This window comes from Ictidomys tridecemlineatus, chromosome 6 (assembly GCF_052094955.1).
Source record: "Ictidomys tridecemlineatus isolate mIctTri1 chromosome 6, mIctTri1.hap1, whole genome shotgun sequence".
NCBI classification, from domain to species: domain Eukaryota; kingdom Metazoa; phylum Chordata; class Mammalia; order Rodentia; family Sciuridae; genus Ictidomys; species Ictidomys tridecemlineatus.
In genome coordinates, this window is record NC_135482.1 from 120,375,722 (window position 1) to 120,400,074 (window position 24,353).

At 36.7% G+C, this 24,353-nt stretch overlaps 2 protein-coding genes across 9 annotated transcripts in view; one reads left to right on the forward strand and one right to left on the reverse strand.

Moving 5' to 3' along the window:
* Sacs (sacsin molecular chaperone) overlaps window positions 1–24,353 on the forward strand; it is a 148,138-nt gene that overhangs the window by 77,121 nt on the left and 46,664 nt on the right. For 4 of the 6 annotated variants that reach the window (XM_021734738.3, XM_005337582.4, XM_078015691.1 and 1 more), the window contains one exon: window positions 2,167–15,059. The exons of the other annotated variants lie outside the window; for them this stretch is intronic. In XM_021734738.3, coding sequence (XP_021590413.2) covers window positions 2,167–13,721 — 11,555 coding nt within the window. In that variant the 3' untranslated portion in view covers window positions 13,722–15,059. Of the gene's footprint in view, window positions 1–2,166; window positions 15,060–24,353 lie in introns of those variants that run through there. 6 annotated transcript variants of the gene reach the window in all.
* The window catches only part of Sgcg (sarcoglycan gamma), a 108,119-nt gene continuing 103,879 nt past the window's right edge, over window positions 20,114–24,353 (reverse strand). For all 3 annotated transcript variants that reach the window (XM_078015693.1, XM_021734739.3, XM_005337584.5), the window contains 2 exons: window positions 23,740–23,863; window positions 20,114–20,873 (listed from right to left, as the gene is read on the reverse strand). In XM_078015693.1, the coding sequence (XP_077871819.1) occupies window positions 20,700–20,873; window positions 23,740–23,863 (298 nt within the window). In that variant the 3' untranslated portion in view covers window positions 20,114–20,699. The remainder of the gene's footprint in view (window positions 20,874–23,739; window positions 23,864–24,353) is intronic.

Sequence of the window (24,353 nt, forward strand, 5' to 3'; positions counted from 1 at the left end):
ATTCTCACCATGTAAGTGATTAACTCATCTATAGTGAAACAAAATTGCTCATAGAAGAGTTATTCCAAATTTAGTGATCCTACCAGATAATAGTGTAGATAACTGTTACTTTCTCTAGGAACAGATTCACTTCTCTGGTTAACTTCTTTTGACATTGTTGCAGATTTTCAAGGACATAAAACTCACATTTACTAAAATGTATAAAAATTATTTTATTGATTCTATTAGAGATACTTCAGTAGATTTCTAACCCAGGTCATGGGGACTTTTTTTCTTTGTTGAAATTTATACTTTAGGTTAAAGGCTAAATGTCTTTGATACAAAGTAGATAGAACTCAGGAACTCAGATTGAATCAACTTAATGTATTTAGAATTGTGTCTTACTACATTTTCTCTCTCCTTTATTTTCTATCATGTTTTTTCAATTGAGCATGACTGGTGTATTAGTTGCATGCTATATGTGATGTGTGTGTGTGTCTTGGCATTTTATTTACGTATTAATATCAGGAAATTTTCCTAAAGGTAGGTATCTATAAGTTGCCACATTTCATACCAGGATATTTGGTAGGATATCTTCAAAATGCATGTCTTATGGCAATTAACATAGAACATAAAGTGGTGCATATTTAATTTTTTGTTTTGTGTGTTCTGAATTTTTAACTTTTTTATATCTGAAGTATTATATCCATGCTTTACTTACAATTTAGATATCCCATAACCATATTTTAAGAACATTATTGAAAATTATATTTTAATGGGGTTCGTAGATCAAAGAAGCTATACTGGTTAGACTGCTCTCAAGGTCTTATAATTTTTAAAATATTTCTACTTGAATGACCCTAAATCATACAGTATGGAAAATGAAAATATTTTGAATCTGGGTATTGTCACTCTCCTGAAGTAGCAAAAGTATGCCCTTATTTAAATTTATGTGAAAGTAATTTTGAAATGTCTTATTGTAACCTGACAGATAATGTTTGGTAGAAGATAAGGCCATCTTCCTGCTGTGTTAAGCATTTGAAAGAAATGCTTCTTTCTTGCTTAAGAAATAATGATTTAAAAAATTACCAAGGGCCTGAGGTACACTCTCTTTTACAATTTTCCAGAATTGCTTTTCTAAGGGTCTAGAAGTCTTATATACAGGGAGAAAACTAAATATTGGTTTCTACAAAATTGAATTTAAGATTCTTTTTATTATCTCTGTGGGCAACTAGATATCTCTAGGTATGTAGTGTTATTTTTTTCATTGTGTTCTTACTGATATAAATACTGTAAATATTCTGAAACACAAAATGCACTTAGAAAGAGAACATGAATTTCTAGACCAGTGGTTAAAATCAACACCCCACCCTCACCACCACCAAAAAAAAAAAAAAAAAAAAAAAAAAACATTATTTCTCTCCTATTTCATGAACTTACAGAAGTAAAATTGTTCTGGTGGGAGATAACCCCTGCCTTTATTGCACATCCATTCCACTTTCCACTTTCCTGGCCCCTGAAGCATTTTTGCAAAATCCCAGGGCTCTTTAGAACACACTTTATAAATAATAAGTAGTGCTGAAAAAGTTGTGACTATGTTTTGTATTTGGCATATATACATAGAACAGTCTTTATACCAAGATCCTCATCCTTATTGTTTTACCAGATGAGAGTTTTTCAAATTCTGGAAAGAATAAATAATTCTAAATTACATGTCTGGTTAGTGGTTAAAAGGAAACTATGTAAGTCTCATTGTTGCCTGAGCTTCAGAAAACGTTAGTCACTGGGATGAATACTCAGGCTCTGACTTCACATTCTTCTCTCTATCCCACATAGCCATGTCGCTCCTTCATGAGGGAACATGAAGTAACACAAAAAGATATTCCCACTTGAGGATTCCATTTGTAGAACATCATAGGATACTTTTTAAAACACATTTAATGTGTTTTATATATTTTCTTAAAATATGAATTTTCTAGAGGGAATTATTTCTACCAAAGGCTATTCTAAATATGGATTCATACATAAATTCTCTATCATTATTATTTAAAAATTACCCCAGGTGTACTGAATTTTCACATCTACTTAAAACTCCTATAATTTTCTAGTTCTTTCTTACCTGTGATAAAAGAAGGCTATTACAATAGAATTATGTGTATTTATGATATTTCTGTGTATGATTTACAGGAAGGCCATGTACTCAGCTGCAGCTTCTAAATCCAGAGCGATTTGCACGTCTTATTAAAGAAGTAATGAATACATTCTGGCCCGGCAGAGAGTTGATCGTTCAGTGGTATCCATTCAGTGAAGACAGAAATCACCCACCTGTTTCATGGCTTAAGATGGTTTGGAAGAATCTCTATATACATTTTTCAGAGGAGTTGACTTTATTTGATGAAATGCCACTTATCCCAAGAACTACACTAGATGAAGGTCAAGTGTGTGTAGAACTCATTAGACTCAGAATTCCATCTTTAGTTATTTTAGATGATGAAACAGAAGCACAGCTTCCAGAATTTTTAGCAGACATTGTACAAAAACTTGGAGGGATTGTTTTGAAAAAATTAGATACCTCTATACAACATCCACTCATTAAGAAATACATTCATTCACCATTACCAAGTGCAGTTTTGCAGATAATGGAAAAGATGCCAATGCAGAAATTATGTAATCAAATAGCTTCTCTTCTTCCTACACACAAAGATGCTCTGAGGAAATTTTTGGCTAGTTTAACTGATACTAGTGAAAAGGAGAAAAGAATAATTCAAGAATTGACAATATTCAAACGAATTAACCACTCATCTGATCAGGGAATTTCCTCTTATACAAAATTGAAAGGTTGTAAGGTCTTGCACCATACTGCCAAACTTCCACCAGATTTGCGACTTTCTATTTCAGTAATAGACAGTAGTGATGAAGCTACCATTCGCTTGGCAAACATGTTGAAGATAGAGAAATTAAAGACTACTAGCTGCTTAAAGCTTGTTTTAAGAGATATGGAAAATGCATTTTATTCACATGAAGAAGTAACACACCTGATGTTATGGATCCTTGAAAATCTGTCCTCTCTTAAAAATGAGAATCCAAATGTGCTTGATTGGTTAATGCCATTAAAATTCATTCAGATTTCACAGGAACGGATGGTATCAGCAAGTGAGCTCTTCGATCCTGATATAGAAATACTTAAAGATCTCTTTTATAATGAAGAAGAAACCTGTTTCCCACCCTCAGTTTTTACCTCACCAGATATTCTTCACTCTTTGAGACAGATTGGTTTAAAAAATGAAGCCAGTCTCAATGAGAAAGATGTTGTGCAAGTAGCAAAAAAAATTGAATCCTTACAGGTCAGTTCTTGTCCAGATCAGGATGTTCTGAAGAAAGCCAAAACACTGTTACTGGTTTTAAATAAGAATCATACACTCTTGCAATCTTCTGAAGGAAAGATGACATTGAAGAAAATAAAATGGGTTCCAGCCTACAAGGAAAGGCCTCCAAATTATCCAGGTTCTTTAGTCTGGAAAGGAGATCTCTGTAATCTTTGTGTACCACCGGATATGTGCGATGTGGCCCATGCGACTCTAGTGGGCTCATCACTTCCTCTTGTTGAAAGTATCCATGTAAACTTGGAAAAAGCATTAGGTATTTTTACAAAGCCTAGCATCAGTGCTGTCTTAAAACACTTCAAAATTGTTGTTGACTGGTATACTTCAAAAACCTTTAGTGATGAAGACTACTATCAGTTCCAACACATTTTGCTTGAAATTTATGGATTCATGCATGATCATTTGAATGAAGGGAAAGAATCTTTTAAGGCCTTAAAGTTTCCATGGGTTTGGACTGGCAAAAAATTTTGTCCTCTTGCCCAAGCTGTGATCAAACCAATCCATGATCTGGACCTTCAGCCGTATTTACATAATGTGCCTAAAACAATGGCAAAATTTCACCAACTCTTTAAGGTCTGTGGTTCAATAGAGGAATTGACATCAGATCATATTTCCATGGTCATTCAGAAGGTATATCTCAAAAGTGATCAGGATCTCAGTGAACAAGAAAGCAAACAAAATCTTCAACTTATGTTGAGTATTATCAGATGGCTGTATAGCAATCAGATCCCAGCAAGTCCCAATACACCAGTTCCTATACATCACAGCAAAAATCCTTCTAAACTTATCATGAAACCAATTCATGAATGCTGTTACTGTGACATCAAAGTTGATGACCTCAATGACTTATTAGAAGATTCAGTGGAACCAATCATTTTGGTGCACGAGGACATACCCATGAAAACTGCAGAATGGCTAAAAGTTCCATGCCTTAGTACAAGACTGATCAATCCTGAAAACATGGGATTTGAGCAGTCAGGACAAAGAGAACCACTCACTGTAAGAATTAAAAATATTCTGGAAGAGTACCCTTCTGTGTCAGATATTTTTAAGGAACTACTTCAAAATGCTGATGATGCAAATGCAACAGAATGCAGTTTCATGATTGATATGAGAAGAAATATGGACATAAGAGAGAATCTTCTAGACCCAGGAATGGCAGCTTGCCATGGGCCTGCTTTGTGGTCATTCAATAATTCTGAATTCTCAGATTCAGATTTTGTGAACATAACTAGGTTAGGAGAATCTTTAAAAAGGGGAGAAGTTGACAAAGTTGGAAAATTTGGTCTTGGATTTAATTCTGTATACCATCTCACTGATATTCCCATTATTATGAGTCGAGAATTCATGATAATGTTTGATCCAAACATAAATCATATTAGTAAACACATTAAAGATAAATCTAACCCTGGGATCAAAATTAATTGGAGTAAACAACAGAAAAGACTTAGGAAATTTCCTAATCAGTTCAAACCATTTATAGATGTATTTGGCTGTCAGTTACCTTTGACGGTAGAAGCACCTTATAGCTACAATGGAACTCTTTTCAGATTGTCCTTTAGAACTCAACAGGAGGCAAAAGTGAGTGAAGTAAGTAGTACCTGCTACAATACAGCAGATATTTACTCTCTTGTGGATGAATTTAGTCTCTGTGGACATAGACTTATCATTTTTACTCAGAGTGTAAATTCTATGTATTTGAAATACTTAAAGATTGAGGAAACCAATCCTAGCTTAGCACAAGATACAATAATAATTAAAAAAAAGTCCTGCTCTTCCAAAGCATTGAATGCACCTGTTTTAAGTGTTTTAAAGGAAGCTGCTAAGCTCATGAAGACCTGTAGCAGCAGTAGTAGAAAGCTTCCCACAGATGCACCAAAGTCATCTTGCATTCTTCAGATCACAGTTGAAGAATTTCACCATGTGTTCAGAAGGATTGCTGATTTGCAGTCACCACTCTTTAGAGGTCCAGATGATGACCCAGCTGCTCTCTTTGAAATGGCCAAGTCTGGCCAATCAAAAAAACCATCAGATGAGTTGCCACAAAAAACAGTAGATTCTACCACATGGCTCATATGCACCTGCATGGATACAGGAGAGGCTCTCAAATTTTCCCTGAATGAAAGTGGAAGACGACTGGGGCTGGTTCCTTGTGGGGCAGTAGGAATTCTGCTGTGTGAAACTCAAGACCAGAAGTGGACTGTGAAACCACACATTGGAGAAGTGTTTTGCCATTTACCTTTACGAATAAAAACAGGCTTACCAGTTCATATCAATGGGTGTTTTGCTGTTACTTCAAATAGAAAGGAGATCTGGAAGACAGATACAAAGGGACGATGGAATACCACATTCATGAGACACGTTATTGTGAAAGCTTACTTACAGGCTCTCAGTGTCTTACGGGACCTGGCCACTAGTGGGGAACTAACTGATTATACTTACTATGCAACGTGGCCTGATCCTGATTTAGTTCATGATGACTTTTCTGTAATATGTCAAGGGTTTTATGAAGATATAGCTCATGGAAAAGGAAAGGATTTGACCAGAGTCTTCTCTGATGGATCTACTTGGGTTTCCATGAAGAATGTGAGATTTCTAGATGACTCTATACTTAAAAGAAAAGATGTTGGTCCAGCAGCCTTCAAGATATTTCTGAAATACCTCAAAAAGACTGGATCCAAAAACCTTTGTGCTGTTGAACTTCCTTCTTCAGTAAAATTAGGATTTGAAGAAGCTGGCTGCAAACAGATACTGCTTGAAAATACATTTTCAGAGAAACAGTTTTTTTCAGAAGTGTTTTTTCCAAATATTCAAGAAATTGAAGCAGAACTTAGAGATCCCTTAATGAATTTTGTTCTAAATGAAAAAGTTGATGAGTTCTCAGGAATTCTTCGTGTTACTCCATGTATTCCTTGTTCCTTGGAGGGGCATCCTTTGGTCTTGCCATCTAGATTAATCCATCCTGAAGGACGTGTTGCTAAGTTATTTGATATTAAAGATGGACGGTTCCCTTATGGTTCTACTCAGGATTACCTTAATCCTATTATTTTGATTAAACTAGTTCAGTTAGGTATGGCAAAAGATGATATTTTATGGGATGACATGCTAGAACGTGCAGAGTCAGTAGCTGAAATTAATAAAAGGGATCATGTTGCTGCTTGTCTAAGAAGTAGTATCTTATTAAGTCTTATTGATGAGAAGCTAAAGATAAGGGATCCTAGAGCAAAGGATTTTGCTGCAAAATATCAAACAATCCCCTTCCTTCCATTTCTAACAAAACCAGCAGGTTTTTCTTTGGAATGGAAAGGTAACAGTTTTAAGCCTGAAAAAATGTTTGCAGCAACTGAGCTTTATACAGCTGAACATCAAGATATAGTTTGTCTTTTGCAGCCAATTCTAAATGAAAATTCTCATTCCTTTAGAGGTTGTGGTTCAATGTCATTGGCTGTTAAGGAGTTTTTGGGATTACTAAAAAAGCCAACAGTTGATCTGGTTATAAACCAATTGAAAGAAGTTGCAAAATCAGTTGATGATGGAATTACATTGTACCAGGAAAATATCACCAATGCTTGCTACAAATACCTTCATGAAGCAATGATGCAAAGTGAAATAACTAAGGTATCAATTACTGAAAAATTAAAGTCTTTTAGCTTCATCTTAGTTGAAAATGCATATGTTGACTCAGAAAAAGTTTCTTTTCATTTGAATTTTGAAGCAGCACCATACCTTTATCAGTTACCTAATAAATATAAAAATAATTTTCGTGAACTGTTTGAAAGTGTGGGCGTGAGACAGTCATTTATGGTTGAAGATTTTGCCCTAGTTTTGGAATCCATTGACCGAGAAAGAGGAAATAAACAAATAACAGAAGAGAATTTTCAGCTTTGCCGACGCATAATCAGTGAAGGAATATGGAGTCTCATTAGAGAAAAGAAACAAGAGTTTTGTGAGAAAAATTATGGTAAAATATTATTGCCAGATACTAATCTTTTGCTTCTCCCTGCTAAGTCCTTATGCTACAATGATTGTCCGTGGATAAAAGTAAAGGATACCACTGTAAAATATTGCCATGCTGATATACCAAGGGAGGTAGCTGTAAAACTAGGAGCAATACCAAAGAGACATAAAGCATTAGAAAGATACGCATCCAACATTTGTTTTACAACACTTGGCACAGAATTTGGGCAGAAAGAAAAATTGACCAGCAGAATTAAGAGCATCCTTAATGCTTATCCTTCAGAAAAGGAAATGTTGAAAGAGCTTCTTCAAAATGCTGATGATGCTAAGGCCACAGAAATCTGTTTTGTGTTTGATCCTAGACAGCATCCAGTTGATAGAATATTTGATGATAAGTGGGCCCCATTGCAAGGGCCAGCACTTTGTGTGTACAACAACCAGCCTTTTACAGAAGATGATGTTAGAGGAATTCAAAATCTTGGAAAAGGTACCAAAGAAGGAAATCCTTGCAAAACTGGACAGTATGGTATAGGATTCAATTCTGTGTATCATATTACAGACTGCCCTTCTTTTATTTCTGGCAATGACATCCTGTGTATTTTTGATCCTCATGCCAGATATGCACCAGGAGCCACATCTGTTAGTCCTGGACGCATGTTTAGAGATTTGGATACAGATTTTAGGACACAGTTCTCAGATGTTCTTGACCTTTATTTGGGAAACCACTTTAAGTTGGATAATTGCACAATGTTTAGATTTCCTCTTCGTAATGCAGAAATGGCAAAAGTTTCAGAAATTTCCTCAGTTCCATCATCAGACAGAATGGTCCAGAATCTTTTGGACAAATTACGCTCAGATGGGGCAGAACTTCTAATGTTTCTTAATCACATGGAAAAAATTTCTATTTGTGAAATAGATAAAGCTACAGGAGCTCTAAATGTGCTGTATTCAGTAAAGGGCAAAATCACTGATGGAGACAGATTGAAAAGAAAACAGTTTCATGCATCTGTAATTGATAGTGTTACTAAGAAGAGACAACTCAAAGACATACCAGTTCAACAGATAACATATACTATGGATACTGAGGATTCTGAAGGAAATCTTACCACATGGCTAATTTGTAATAGGTCAGGTTTTTCAAGTATGGACAAAGTATCTAAGAGTGTTATATCAGCACACAAGAACCAAGATATTACTCTCTTCCCACGAGGTGGAGTGGCTGCCTGTATTACTCACAACTATAAAAAACCTCACAGGGCCTTCTGTTTTCTACCTCTCTCACTGGAGACAGGGTTGCCATTTCACGTGAATGGCCACTTTGCACTCGATTCAGCCAGAAGAAACCTATGGCGTGATGATAATGGTGTTGGTGTCCGAAGTGACTGGAATAACAGCTTAATGACTGCATTAATAGCTCCTGCATATGTTGAATTATTAATCCAATTGAAAAAACGGTACTTCCCCGGTTCTGACCCAACATTATCAGTTTTGCAAAACACACCCATTCATGTTGTAAAGGACACTTTGAAGAAGTTTTTATCATTTTTCCCAGTCAACAGGCTTGATCTACAGCCAGATTTGTATTGCCTAGTGAAAGCGCTTTATAGCTGCATTCATGAAGACATGAAACGTCTTTTACCTGTTGTCCGGGCACCAAATATTGATGGCTCTGATTTGCACTCAGCAGTCATAATTACTTGGATTAATATGTCTTCTTCAAACAAAACTAGACCATTTTTTGACAATTTACTACAGGATGAATTACAACACCTTAAAAATGCAGATTATAATATTACAACACGCAAAACAGTAGCAGAGAATGTCTATAGACTGAAACACCTACTTTTGGAAATAGGTTTCAACTTGGTGTATAACTGTGATGAAACTGCCAATCTTTACCACTGCCTTATAGATGCAGATATCCCTGTTAGTTATGTGACCCCTGCTGATGTTAGGTCTTTTTTAATGACGTTCTCCTCTCCTGATACTAACTGCCATATTGGGAAGCTGCCTTGTCGTCTTCAGCAGACAAATCTGAAACTTTTTCACAGTTTAAAACTTTTAGTTGATTATTGTTTTAAGGATGCAGAAGAAAATGAGATTGAAGTTGAAGGATTGCCCCTTCTTATTACCTTGGACAGTGTTTTGCAAACTTTTGATGCAAAACGAGCCAAGTTTCTAACAACATACCATGAATTGATCCCATCGCGCAAAGACTTGTTTATGAATACACTGTATTTGAAATATAGTAGTATTTTATTGAACTGTAAAGTTGCAAAAGTGTTTGACATTTCCAGCTTTGCTGATTTGCTATCATCTGTGTTGCCTCGTGAATATAAGACCAAAAATTGTACAAAGTGGAAAGACAATTTCGCAAGTGAGTCTTGGCTTAAGAATGCATGGCATTTTATTAGTGAATCTGTAAGTGTGAAAGAAGATCAGGAAGAAACAAAACCAACATTTGATATCATTGCTGATACTCTCAAAGACTGGGCATTGCTTCCAGGAACAAAGTTTACTGTTTCAGCCAATCAGCTTGTGGTTCCTGAAGGAGATGTTCTGCTTCCTCTAAGCCTTATGCATATTGCTGTTTTTCCCAATGCCCAGAGTGATAAAGTTTTTCATGCTCTAATGAAAGCTGGCTGTATCCAGCTTGCTTTGAACAAAATCTGTTCCAAAGAGAGTACATTTGTTCCTCTTTTGTCCTGTCACACAGCAAACATAGAGAGCCCCACAAGCATTTTGAAAGCTGTACATTACATGGTCCAAACTTCAACATTTAGAACTGAAAAATTGGTAGAAAGTGATTTTGAAGCCCTTCTAATGTATTTCAACTGTAATTTGAGTCACTTGATGTCCCAAGATGACATAAAAATTTTAAAGTCTCTTCCATGTTACAAATCCATCAGCGGCCGCTACATGAGCATTGGCAAATTTGGAACATGCTATGTACTTACAAAAAGCATCCCTTCAGCTGAAGTGGAAAAATGGACACAATCATCATCTTCTGCATTTCTTGAAGAAAAAGTTCATTTAAAAGAGCTATATGAAGTGCTTGGTTGTGTGCCTGTAGATGACCTTGAGGTATATTTGAAACATCTTTTACCCAAGATTGAAAATCTCTCTTATGATGCAAAATTAGAGCACTTAATCTATCTTAAGAATAGATTATCTAGTATTGAGGAATTATCAGAGATTAAGGAACAACTTTTTGAAAAACTAGAAAGTTTATTGATCATCCATGATGCTAACAGTCGACTAAAGCAAACCAAACATTTTTATGATAGAACTGTGAGAGTTTTTGAAGTTATGCTTCCTGAAAAACTGTTTATTCCTAAGGATTTCTTTAAAAAACTGGAACAGCTTATAAAACCTAAAAATCAAATTGCATTTATGACATCCTGGGTGGAGTTCTTAAGAAATATCGGGCTGAAATACATACTTTCTCAGCAGCAGTTGTTACAATTTGCTAAGGAAATTAGTGTGAGAGCTAACACAGAAAACTGGTCTAAAGAAACATTGCAAAATACAGTTGATATCCTTCTGCATCATATATTCCAAGAACGAATGGATTTATTATCTGGAAATTTTCTGAAAGAACTGTCTTTAATACCTTTCTTATGTCCTGAGAGGGCCCCAGCTGAGTACATTCGATTTCATCCTCAATACCAAGAAGTAAATGGAACACTTCCTCTTATCAAGTTTAATGGGGCACAGGTAAATCCAAAATTCAAGCAGTGTGATGTGCTCCAGCTGCTATGGACATCTTGCCCTATTCTTCCAGAGAAAGCCACACCCTTGAGTATCAAAGAGCAAGAAGGTAATGACCTTGGTCCACAAGAACAGCTTGAACAAGTTTTAAATATGCTTAATGTTAACTTGGATCCCCCTCTTGATAAGGTCATTAATAATTGCAGAAATATATGCAACATAACAACTTTAGATGAAGAAATGGTAAAAACTAGAGCAAAGGTTTTAAGGAGCATATATGAATTTCTCAGTGCAGAAAAAAGGGAGTTCCGTTTTCAACTCCGGGGAGTTGCTTTTGTGATGGTAGAAGATGGTTGGAAACTTCTGAAGCCTGAGGAGGTAGTGATAAACTTGGAATATGAATCTGATTTTAAACCTTATTTATACAAGCTACCTTTAGAGCTTGGCACATTTCATCAGTTGTTCAAGCACTTAGGTACTGAAGATATTATTTCAACTAAGCAATATGTTGAAGTGTTGAGCCGCATATTCAAAAATTCTGAAGGAAAACAATTAGATCCTAATGAAATGCGTACAGTTAAGAGAGTAGTTTCTGGTTTGTTCAAGAGTCTGCAAAATGATTCTGTCAAGGTGAGGAGTGATCTAGAGAATGTTCGAGATCTTGCACTTTATCTTCCAAGCCAGGATGGTAGGTTGGTAAAGTCAAGCATCTTAGTGTTTGATGATGCACCCCATTATAAAAGTAGAATCCAAGGGAATATTGGTGTGCAAATGTTGGTTGACCTTAGCCAGTGCTACTTAGGGAAGGATCATGGATTTCATACCAAGTTGATAATGCTCTTTCCGCAAAAACTTAGACCTCGGCTTTTGAGCAGTATCCTTGAAGAACAGTTAGATGAAGAGACTCCCAAAGTGTGTCAGTTTGGAGCATTGTGTTCTCTTCAGGGAAGACTGCAGTTACTCTTGTCTTCTGAACAGTTCATTACAGGATTGATTAGGATTATGAAGCATGAAAATGATAATGCTTTCCTGGCCAATGAAGAAAAAGCCATAAGACTTTGCAAAGCCTTAAGAGAAGGCTTAAAAGTGTCCTGTTTTGAAAAGCTTCAAACAACATTAAGAGTTAAAGGTTTTAATCCCATTCCCCATAGCAGAAGTGAAACTTTTGCTTTTCTGAAGAGGTTTGGTAATGCAGTCATCCTGCTTTACATCCAACATTCAGACAGTAAAGATATTAATTTCCTATTAGCATTAGCAATGACACTGAAATCAGCAACTGACAATTTGATTTCTGACACTTCATATTTGATTGCTATGCTGGGATGCAATGATATTTATAGGATTAGTGAGAAACTTGATAGTTTAGGAGTGAAATATGACTCTTCAGAGCCATCAAAACTGGAACTTCCAATGCCTGGTACGCCAATACCTGCTGAAATTCATTATACTCTGCTTATGGATCCAATGAATGTGTTTTATCCAGGAGAATATGTTGGGTACCTTGTGGATGCTGAAGGTGGTGACATCTATGGGTCATACCAGCCAACATATACATATGCAATTATTGTACAGGAAGTTGAAAGAGAAGATGCCGACAATTCTAGTTTTCTAGGCAAGATATATCAGATTGACATTGGTTATAGTGAATATAAAATAGTTAGTTCGCTTGATCTGTATAAGTTTTCAAGGCCTGATGAAAGCTCTCAAAGTAGAGACAGTGCTCCTTCTACACCAACCAGCCCCACAGAGTTCCTCGCCCCTGGTCTGCGGAGCATTCCTCCTCTGTTCTCTGGTAAAGAAAGTCACAAAACTTCATCCTCAAAACACCACTCCCCCAAAAAGCTTAAGGTTAATTCTTTACCCGAAATCTTAAAAGAAGTGACATCAGTGGTAGAGCAAGCTTGGAAGCTTCCAGAATCAGAACGAAAAAAGATTATTAGGCGGTTGTATTTGAAGTGGCACCCTGACAAAAATCCAGAGAATCATGACATTGCTAATGAAGTTTTTAAACATCTGCAGAATGAAATCAACAGATTAGAAAAACAGGCTTTTCTAGATCAAAATGCAGACAGAGCCTCCAGAAGGACATTTTCAACCTCAGCATCTCGATTTCAATCAGACAAATACTCATTTCAGAGATTTTATACTTCATGGAATCAAGAAGCAACAAGCCATAAATCCGAGCGGCAACAACAAAATAAAGAAAAATGCCCTCCTTCAACTGGGCAGACTTATTCTCAGAGGTTCTTTGTTCCTCCCACTTTCAAGTCAGTTGGCAATCCTGTTGAAGCACGGAGATGGTTAAGACAAGCCAGAGCAAATTTCTCAGCTGCCAGGAATGACCTTCATAAAAATGCCAATGAATGGGTATGCTTTAAATGTTACCTTTCCACGAAGTTAGCTTTGATTGCAGCTGACTATGCTGTGAGGGGAAAGTCCGATAAAGACGTAAAACCAACTGCACTTGCACAAAAAATAGAAGAATATAGTCAGCAACTTGAAGGACTGACAAATGATGTTCACACATTGGAAGCTTACGGTGTAGACAGTTTAAAAACAAGGTATCCTGATTTGCTTCCTTTCCCACAGATCCCAAATGACAGGTTCACTTCTGAGGTTGCCATGAGGGTGATGGAATGTACTGCCTGTATCATAATAAAACTTGAAAATTTTATACAACAAAAAGTGTGAAAGTATTTAAAGAAAAAATAAAGCAGAGCCAGATCTTGAATGTGTTGTAGCACAAAACAAATATGAATTGCTGTACTTCGTTAAGCTTCATTGCCAGTTATCTAGGAATTGTGAAGCACATTGCAGATTGTTCTGGAAGAATTTTGGAGTTATTAGTATGAATACCTATAGAGAAGTTTAACTGAATCTAAAAGAAAATTATTTTGAAGATGGTTGTCAACCGCAAAATTGCTAGAAGTATTTGAATGATTGGGATGGCACATTATTGAACTGCACTTTATATAACCAAAGCTTAGCAGTTTGTTAGATAATGAGTCTATATATGTCTCTGGTTAGGATGAAATCAATTTTGTTTTTAAACATGGTATTTTTGAAGGAGCTAATGAAACACTGGACGTATCTTTGGTTTGAACATAAAAGGGGAATTAAGTCTTTGAAGTTTATCATTTTTAAATGGATATTCTTGGATGCATTATTCTTATCAGCTGGATCTGATTATGAATTTGTTGCAATTTTACATCCTAAGTACTCAGTATGTTTAAAATGGTACAGTATTTTAATCCTGAATATTACTTGAGTAAGAGTATGAAGATAGTATTTAGAGTGCACTGAGTGCACTTTACATCTTTATTTTAAATGGTTTTTTTTTTTTTTACACCTTATGTTTACAGGCTTCCTATTTCATGACGATAACATATGGAAAACTCCAAGTGGTGGCAGTTCTCATTACATGATGTTAAATATTGTTTCTGAAACTGCTTACCAAATGTCATTTATCAGTGGTTAGAACATTTGCTTTATGTTTGTGTGTACGTATTTTCCACGAATGTCATAATTTATATAGTGTGGTTGAACAGGATGCAATCTTTTGTTGTCTAAAGGTGCTGCAATTAAAAAAAAAAACAAACCTCTTTGTCTTTCAATATGGCACTTATTGAAATTTTTTATTTTAAGTTAAAAATTAAAATCATCATGATACTAGTAGCTTATAAAAAATGAATTATTAGCTTGCATTTTCTTCATGAATGATTCAAAACTGACATTTAATTTTCATCATGTTCAGATGTCCTACTTATTTACTTTAACATATTTTGTTTGCAGAATGTTAATGAAAGAAAATAATAGTTTATATAAATGTACTGGCTGTAAATGATGCTAAATATAATATTTTATGCAATTAAGGGCTTACAGACCATGTTAAAACTTTTTTACTTTTATTGGTAATAAGGAATGTTTGCACCTCCATGATTGTGTTGCTTTTGGATGTGAAATCATGTAATTATTTCTGCTGTTAATAGTAAGTGCCATAATTTTAATAAAGCAAATGTACATATGAAATCATTGTAACTGGTATTTCTTGAAAAATAGTTCATTGGCAATTAAACTTAATTTCTTCCTTATTAAGTTGTGATATGCATATTTATGTGCACTTATTGGAATACTGGAATAGGATTGTTCTGTGTTTTTATGTTGGAATTAGTAGGTTTCTTTTTCATGGTTAGTTGAATAAGGAGTGTATGGTATATATTATGTTTATGAGGTGCTCATTGATGTAGTTAAGAGTGGAGTTTACTTCAGCTTTTTAGGGAGTAAGATTATTTGATATGTATGTTGTATAAATGTATTTGAAAACAGACACATCAAATATGGGTCTCCTTTAGGTAGAGTTTGAATTGATAGTTCCTTGCCTTGACTGCATGTCTGGGGCTCATTCACACTTAAGCTTACCTGATAGAGAATGTTCATCTTTATTTATTTTTATTTGTTTTTATAAAGATATACATGGATGTAGAGTATATTTTGACATTTATACGTACATGAGTATAACTTATTCTAATTAGAACCCCATTCTTGTGATTGTACTAAATGTGGAGTTTCTGGCCATGTATTCATATATGAACATAAGAAAATTATGTTAAATTAATTCTTCTGTCCTTTCTATTCCCATTCCCTTCCCTTTGTTCCCTTTGTTTAATCCAGTGGACTTCTATTCTTCCCTCTCTCCCCACCTTATTGTGTGTCAGTATCCACATATCAGAGAATATAGTTGGCCTTTGGATTTGGGGGATTGGCTTATTTTACTTAACATGATAGTCTCTAGTTCAAATCATTTACCAGCAAATGCCATAATTTCATTCTTTATGTCTGAGTAATATTCCATTGTGTATATATACCACATTTTCTTTATCCATTCATCCGTTGAAGGGCATTTAGGCTCGTTTCATAGATTAGCTATTGTAAATTGAGCTGCTGTAAACATTGATGTGGCTGCATCACTGTAGTATGCTGATTTTAAGTCCTTTGGATATAAACTGAGGGATGGGGTAACTGGGTCAAATGGTGGTTCCACTCCATCTCCATCCTGCTTTCCAGAGTGGTTGCACCAGAGCATTCCCACCAGCAATGTAGGAGTGTGCCTTCCCCCTCCACATTCTCACTAACATTCATTGTTGCTTGTATTCTTGATAATTGCCAGAGAATGTGCAACTTGTAACTGAAGCACAAAGTTAGGTGGAGGAGGCCTAATAAGCTTTCTTTTCTGGGGTTTCCCAAATTCTCTCTTAAGCTTTATTTAAAAAGTGCTTGCTGCTTTGAAGCTCAGAGTCAGCACTTAGAACATTTTTCATTGCTTTGCAGTATTAAAAATCACACAGAAAACCTTGTTTGGCTTTATTGATAGTTAATTTAATTCGATTTGTGTGTTTTTAAAAACTTTTAAAAAGCTATATATAAGTTCATAATCATGTTTATGAAACACTTGGATCCAAAGGAGTTTCAGAATTTGATTTTAGAATGTTAATATGAGGGCATATCTGTTTGTGATGATTACAGGCAGCACCCTGTGATCAAACCTACTAATATTTCCAGAAAGCCTATGAATATCCACACTTGAATACATAAGTCTGATAAATCATAGAGATTTAGGTCAGGTTTTGCCACCAGTAGTTTATAGCAGTTATATTTGAAAATATTTTATTTTTCAGATTTCTTTAGATTTTGAAATAGACTAAGAAATTTTGGCTCTGAATTCAATTTATGTATATTACTATTTAATGCTTTTAAAAATCCCCCTCCCCCCTTTTTTAAGACAATGGAACACAGGTGCTTCTGAGTAGCAGGGATGGTGCAGGAAGGAGGGCATCTCTAGCAAGATGGCCAACTTATACATAGTCTCCTTGCCAAACTGGGCAAGGAACCTGCATGGTGCATCTGGTTAATGAAGCAGGGGTAGGGAGCCCAAGAAAAGTTTAAGTAGAAGGTTGTTATAGTGTTCAACAAAACAATGGGAAGTTGTTCACAGGTCTGAACATCTTGGGGATGGGTGGAATTTACTTCTTCCTTAGTGCCAGCTGACACTTACTGTACTTTAAGTGTTTTGTAAATCTCCAGAATGATGTCTAGTGCTAGTAGAAATCAGCAGTCATAGAAGATTTTCCATTCAGCCATTTTCAATCCAGATTCTACCAGAGAAACAACAGTAGGGGAAAAGAAGAGGGAGGAGGGGAGAGAGGGATAGATATTGATTTAGTGAAAAAATTGTCTTGTGATTGTGGAGCTGGCAAGTCTAAAATCTATTTCTGCAGGCTAGAAAGACTTGAGTAGGAGCCAAACCTGAAGTCAACAGGTGGAATTCTTAAAACTTTGGCTTCTAAATTTGGTTTTCATTTCTCTTGTTTTAAGAGACATGACTTAAAGTAGTGTCATTCATTCATTTGAAGCAAAACCCCAAAAGTAAAACATCTCTGAGCACATTGCAGGTGTTATATATGCTAGGTGTTGGGATATGATGGGCACATTCCATTCCATGAATCTAACTAGCCTGATATGATTTATCTACTAACATGAAATCAGTCAACTTATATTCTAAAGCCAAATTAGTTAAATTTTATTTATTTTTTAAATAATGAGTCTAATTTTTTTTGGGGGGGGGGGTTGTTTTGTACCAGGGATTGAACTGAGGGGAACTTAAAAGCCACATCCCAAGCCCAATTTTCTTTTTTGTTACTTTGTTTTGAGATAGTAGCTTGCTAAGTTGTTGAGGCTGACTTTGAATTTGTAATTCTCCTGCCTCAGCCTCTTGAGCCATTGGGATGACAGGTGTGTGCCACCACACCTATTGGTCTCTTTTACAGTTGACATGTGGTTCTGGAAGTACCCTCCTTTACCCTGAATACAAAAGCTGGCCTCTAAGGAGACAGAATTGAAGTCAGTGTGTTTATTTAGTTAAAAATATGGTTTTTTTTTTTACAAAATTTATTTGGCTTTCAAACCTCAGCAATAGTAAGTGGCATTTAAAATTTGGAGAAGACTGGTAGAGCCAAGTAAGAAGCAATGCTATTTGTGGGAGGGAGGGTACCAGGGATTGAACTTAGGGGTACTTGACCACTGAGCCACACCGCCAGCCCTATTTTGTATTTGGAGACAGGGTCTCACTGAGTTGCTTAGCACCTTGCTGTTGCTAAGGCTGGCTATGTACTCGCGAACCTCCTGCCTGAGCCTCCTGAGCCGCTGGGATTATAGGCATGGGACACCGTGCCTGGTCAAGCAATGGTATTTTTAAATCAGGGGAAAAAAGGGGATGAACGGCCATATGAAACAGACACAAAATAAAAACATTAGTGTGCAGGGTTTCAGAACCTCTGCCTTCATTCACTCTTCCCTAAAGAAGCGAGGCTTGCCCCGTATGTGAACTGGGGAGAAGGGCCTAGAATATGCAGCTCTAACCTATTAGTGTGAGTTTGGTGGCCTTTAGAAAAGGTGGTCTTTCTTTCCATTCTCTATAGGGAACCATGAGAGTTGGGACACTGCAGTTCTGCCTGTGATCCCAAAGTTTTTTTTAATTTAGCTGTGAAGTCCTTTTTGCAGCAAACCTAATGTCTTTACAATTAAAGTTTATATTTTTATTGTCTTCTTTTTGATTCATGTGTCTACTTTTCAGTTTGGTTCATAAAAGAAGTCAGGGTTTTTTTAGATCCCTAAAACATTAACACTCCATTGTCTACCACCACTTTGTATAATGAGTCTGTCTATGCACCTTGTTAGGTGTGTTTATCATCATGACCTTGGACCTTCAGTGAAAATTTAAAGTACACCCTATAATGTATTAATAATTTTCAGATACAGACCATCTAAATTTTTCAATCTAACAAGGGGTAAATTCCTTATTGTTGGAGAATGCAGCTATCTGTACAGCTTCTTTCAAGATGATTCCACTTAACTGAAGAGGAAAAAAAATCAAATTTAAACATTCCCCATATTTCTCCTTGATTGTTTTTCTTGATCTACTGTCATCTGAACACCATCTTTTGGACATGTACTATGAGAACCAAGCTAAGTTGGTGATCCTATGTTAGGTCAACAGAGCTTGAAGACATTTGTTTTTCACAGATATGGTACAGGAAGTAAATATGAGAAAATAGCAGAATGGTTTACTATGACCATAGGCATGTTGTGTTAAGAAAGCAGTATTGATTTTAAAATTCAGGATTTAACTTAATGGAAAAGGTGAATACCAATTTATAATTAGAAGCATACCCCCCACCCTGCAAAACTTTAGGATCATTACGTTTATAGAGTTTTCTCTTAACGGCTTAGAGAGCATTGTGTTTGTATTTGCAACTGAATGTGTGTATGTATACTCACTACTTCAAAACCAGGGAGTTGTGAGCAACACTGTTAAATTAGCACCTCATTAAAGCAGCACTAGAAATAGTTCTTTCTCTGGATTCTGAGACTAGAATAAGAACTTGAACTTGGTATACATCCTATAATTAGGATGTTCCAATGCTCTTGGTCTTGCTGCATCTTTAGCTGTTTGGTGATTCTTATTGTAGCACTGTTTATAACAAAACAAAAGCAAATCCCACCACAGAAAGTGGCGACATCTTTCAAAGTAAGTTCCAGGCCTCTATAAAATGGACTTGCTTTCATAGGTTCAGCATCCCAAGTGTTTTAATCAACCCACACAATTACTTGCCACACTAAACATACTTTCACCAAAGGTTAAGAGGGATTTAGAAGGCAGTCTCCAGTCTCTGTGGTATAGAGGGAAGCATGCAGTCTGAGCAGGTAAGAGTCCCACCACTCACTACTTGATCGTGGAAGATGAAAACAACACTTTGGGATTCAGTTTCTTTATTTGTCCAATTGGCACTGTCTCATTTGTACAGTTGTCATATAGTCTGGTGTTTGGGATAGAATGAGAATATATCAGTGTTTCCAGAGAAAACAGCTATGCAAAAATTGGGTCATAGTTTGGGTCAATTCCAGTAGTTCTCTGTGACCTGTGACTTGCCCTGAGTCTTTGTCATCAGTACCTTGAGGGAGAATATTACTAACCTCAAAGAATTGTTTGTAGGGATTAAAGAAAGTAAGAACCATGGAGTCTGAAATATGTAGGTTGATTTTTATTGCTAATTGACAATATATATAAAATAACTTATTTTTTTGTAATTTATTCAATTGACTACATATTGTAAATCAGATCAACCTCAAATCACCTTTGAAACCTGAATATTTTCTTGTGAAGCCTGACACACTGTATGAAGCTGCAGGAAGAAGGAGACGCTGTATAGAACTTGGGACATTTTTGTATTGACCAGTTCTACTTTTGTGAAGAGTTAGATATCCGCTGTTGAACACTATAAATTAATTCCACACCCAAATTCGACATTTTGTTGAACATTGACATGTATGAGAGATGGAGAAGAGGGCTAGGAAAAGTCACAATTGTTCTGATGAAAATTAATCCAGTGGAATAAGCATTCTTCTGACATTCTGATTTTTGTATCTAACATCCACAGGTCACCTGGAGATCATGTGGTTTTGTTTTTGGTGCATTCCTCTGGAAAGCCTGTCCTCCTCCCAGTTCTCATCCTGTCTCAGTCTTGCAGGATGTCTGGCTGCCCCCTAAGTGGAAAGGTTCAAGGCCACAATCCCAGGGAAACAAGGCAGGCGGTCTGTGGAAGAGGCAGTGGTTCAGAGACAGACGTGGCTGTGTTCCTGGCACGTGGTATCCACACCAGCCACAGACAGATAGAGCTTCCCATCCGGACACACACAGATTTCATAGAGTCCCTCCGGGCCACCAGAGGGACTCCAAGTCCCCTGTACCAGCTTGGGTAGACGAATGGTTTCAGTATCAAGCACCAGCTGTTTGGAAGAAAGAAAGGGATGGGATGCTAAGGAGGAATGAAATGGATCAACAGGAAATTCATATTCTCACAATGTTTCAAGAAGATTAGTTTTTTCTCATAGAGAAAGAAACAGGCACCTGACTTGAATTAAGCCACATCACAATTATCTGTTGATTTAAAAACCTACTTCACATTTGCATGCCGGCAGGGGCCAGACAATTCCTCCTCCAAATTGGAGGGAGGCTGCTCTTTGTTTTTTTAGTCCAGCTGGAAAAACTGACCACTCCTGACACCATGCTATGCCCTTACAATTTGTGTGTTCAATAAACTGGATTGCTTTTCAGTACTATGATACTACACTCCTAAAAATTCCTTTCAGAATTATTTGACAAAAATATCACAATTCTGTCAATTCCCATTTATCTTATGAGCCAATTTGACTTCATGTTAAATTATCTCCTCATTAGGATGATGTACAATTCACAGAAATAGATTCATCTTGGTAATTTTTACCTGTAAATGTTGGAATTTATCCTAATTTTATCTGTGATTTTGTTTTCCTATGAGAGACAATTAAATTACTCTTGTTAGCAATCAACTATTGCCCTAACATTGTAAGATTGTTTTAAGATTGTTTGAATTTCCACTTCTAGATGCTAAAAACAATAGATTTACTGATGAAAGCCAATTCAAATGTGATAAAGGTGACTAGACCGTCTGGTCATATTATAATTTAGTTAAATTGAAATGCAAACACATAGCTATTGATGGAGGCTTGGGAACATTTTTAATAAAGAAGTTAAGAATCATCACACTGAGCAGGAGCATCTAGCTGATCCTTAGCCATCCCAGTATGCTTACTGGAGGGAATTAAAATAGGTTGTGGTTGGGCATAGTTTTCTTCCTTGCTGACAAGGTTAGGTCCTTCGTTTATTTCATGTAGCTGTAACCCTGGAATTGCAATCTTAATCAACTGGTGTCTGTCTGCTTTCTACCTTCTCCCTGAGACACGGGCCCTGCTGTGCATGGTGCGAGCAGCGTCACAGGCAGAGCTTGCCTTACTTACGTGGCCTGGCACATTGTTAGAGTAGAGGAAATCGAATGGAAATTATTGTTTGAAACTCAGGTGTCCAGTACATGAAATTCATTGGGTCCTTGCTTTTCCCCAGTGTTTTTAACTTGTTGGTTTCTTTCCCTTTCCTTGCGGTTAATTGGACATTTTTTTTTTCTAGTTATTTTCTAGCTGTTATTTCTTTTCCTACACTTTCAGCAAACGGTTATCACTGGCAGCGCACATACCTCTTCCTTCCTCGTTTTCATTTGCTCTTAGAGGACAATATTTGGTTGGGGGGGAGCTGAACATCTACCACTTCACTTTGAACTAGCTCCTAGTAATAAGAAATATCAACTTTAATTATGGGTCTGATCATGTGCTACTTGTAAAAACGATGCCTTAAGTGACACCATTTCAACATTAAGATCAGTTTAATGTTTTTTGAGGATTATACATTTTAAGTGCATAATGATGCTATGACTCCACAGTGGGATTCCAAAATTCTTGGTTTCCATTTCTGCTTTATCTGTTCTTTGTAAGCTCCAGCTGCAGGGGGTTCTCCAGGTGACTTTTATGTCCACCTGTAGGCAGCTAGCTGTTAGGTGCTGTCCACCCACCCTGTAACAACCTCTCATGGCCTGTTTGAGGACAGTACATGTGCATCTCAACTGCACCTTCCTATTAATATTGATGTCATTTCAAAATATTGTATTAATGTTTCAAGACACTGTGACATTGTTAAGCAAATATTTTCCTGCTTGATAAATGAGGAGACAGACCCGGGGAGAGCCACTGAACTTTTCTGAACTTGGGTAATGATCTAGCAGTAGATTGGGCTTCCTGACTGACAGCTGAATCCTTAGGCCATTGCACTGTTGTGATAGGTATGATGGTCCGACAGGGCTGGGGAAGGAGGGTAGATATCCATATACCCTCTCCTTGTACCAACAGCTTCCACAGACTGATTACATGCACTGGAGGCATAAGGAGTATAACCTGCACCATTCACTGCAAATTGTAGTTAAGTTGGAGCTGTTTAAAAGGAAATCCATGGACCTGTGGCTTATCCTAAACACATGAAAATACCTAGGGACAGGCGAGAGAAGATGAGATCAGTTGTTTGTGCACATTTGTAAGACAGTATCATGTGATTGGAATCAGCTTTTCTGCCAAACCCTGGTTTTTTTACCTAGAGCTTTAGGAACATCCCTAGCATGCCTTATTTTCTGGCTGACTGAAATCAAGTTTTTCCTTTTAAAAATAAACAGTGTTCCAACAAGTGACATCGAGTGACATGTGCTCCATTGTGTCATTATGACTTTGACTTCTAAGAGTGGTGTTTTATTTCTAGACTTGAAGTCCCAGATTATATCCCTATTGTCGTTGACTTTCAAAAAAATGCTCTTATTTTTCACCTTTCATCTTCATTTAAACTTAATTCTGTGTTAGTGCTCTGGGCATTACCAGACAATGATTGTCATTTATAGATAACCCCCAGTGACAGCCAGCCTGAGAGTAGTTGGGTCACTAAGAAACGGCAAATGATATTTTCTGTAAGCTCTGAAAGTTGGTAATGTTGTTACAAAGTTGAAAAGAATAAGAGATTGGGTAGCACAAATGCCAACGAAAGCTGTCCTGCTCTAATGTGGAATAATTTTCACCTTTCTTGGCCCTTTCATTGCTGAAGTGTCTTTTGCTTTCCTTTCACATTTTCTACAATATGGATTTTATGATGTTTCATTAGAGAACAACCCGAAATTTAATATCTGATACCTTGATGGACATGGCTCAGGAATTTCATCACAGGACATACACAGGATGAACTCACCATTCCATCACTGCTCTGCAAAATGACGTCCATTTGAGAAAGTGCCTCGATTTTCCCAGCATGAGCTTTAATATGAACCCCCCTCGGGGCATCCATGCTCAGACTCCGTGTGGGGGATTCTAACCTGAAGTGAGAAAAAGAAGCCAAGAAAAGTTATTCCTTAAAAAGCCACCCTGGAGCCAGGTGTAGTGCTGGGCACCTGGAGCCCCAGCTACTTGGGAGGCAGAGCCAAGTGTATCACTTAAACCCAGAGGAAAGGAAAAAAATAGCCACCCTAGCAATCCCTCGAGCAATGGCTTATCATAGAAGGTACAATTAACCAGGGATATCGAATCTTTGAGTCGTTCCTAAATGCCGACATGCTGTGCCTTATTCATTGATAAATCAAAAAATAATGTGTAGTAAAGAAAGAAATGTGCTATCCACAAGAGCCTATGTAATTAGTGTCCTTTAAAAACGTAGACAGTCCTAATCCTGTGCAGTGTTCAGCTGGTATGATTATAAACTTGGAGGCATTCCACACCAGAAGAAAAATTCCATTGTGAAGGACTCCGTAAAACTATTAGAGTATTTATTTAAAACACAAACTTATTTGGAAAACAAAAAACTGATTC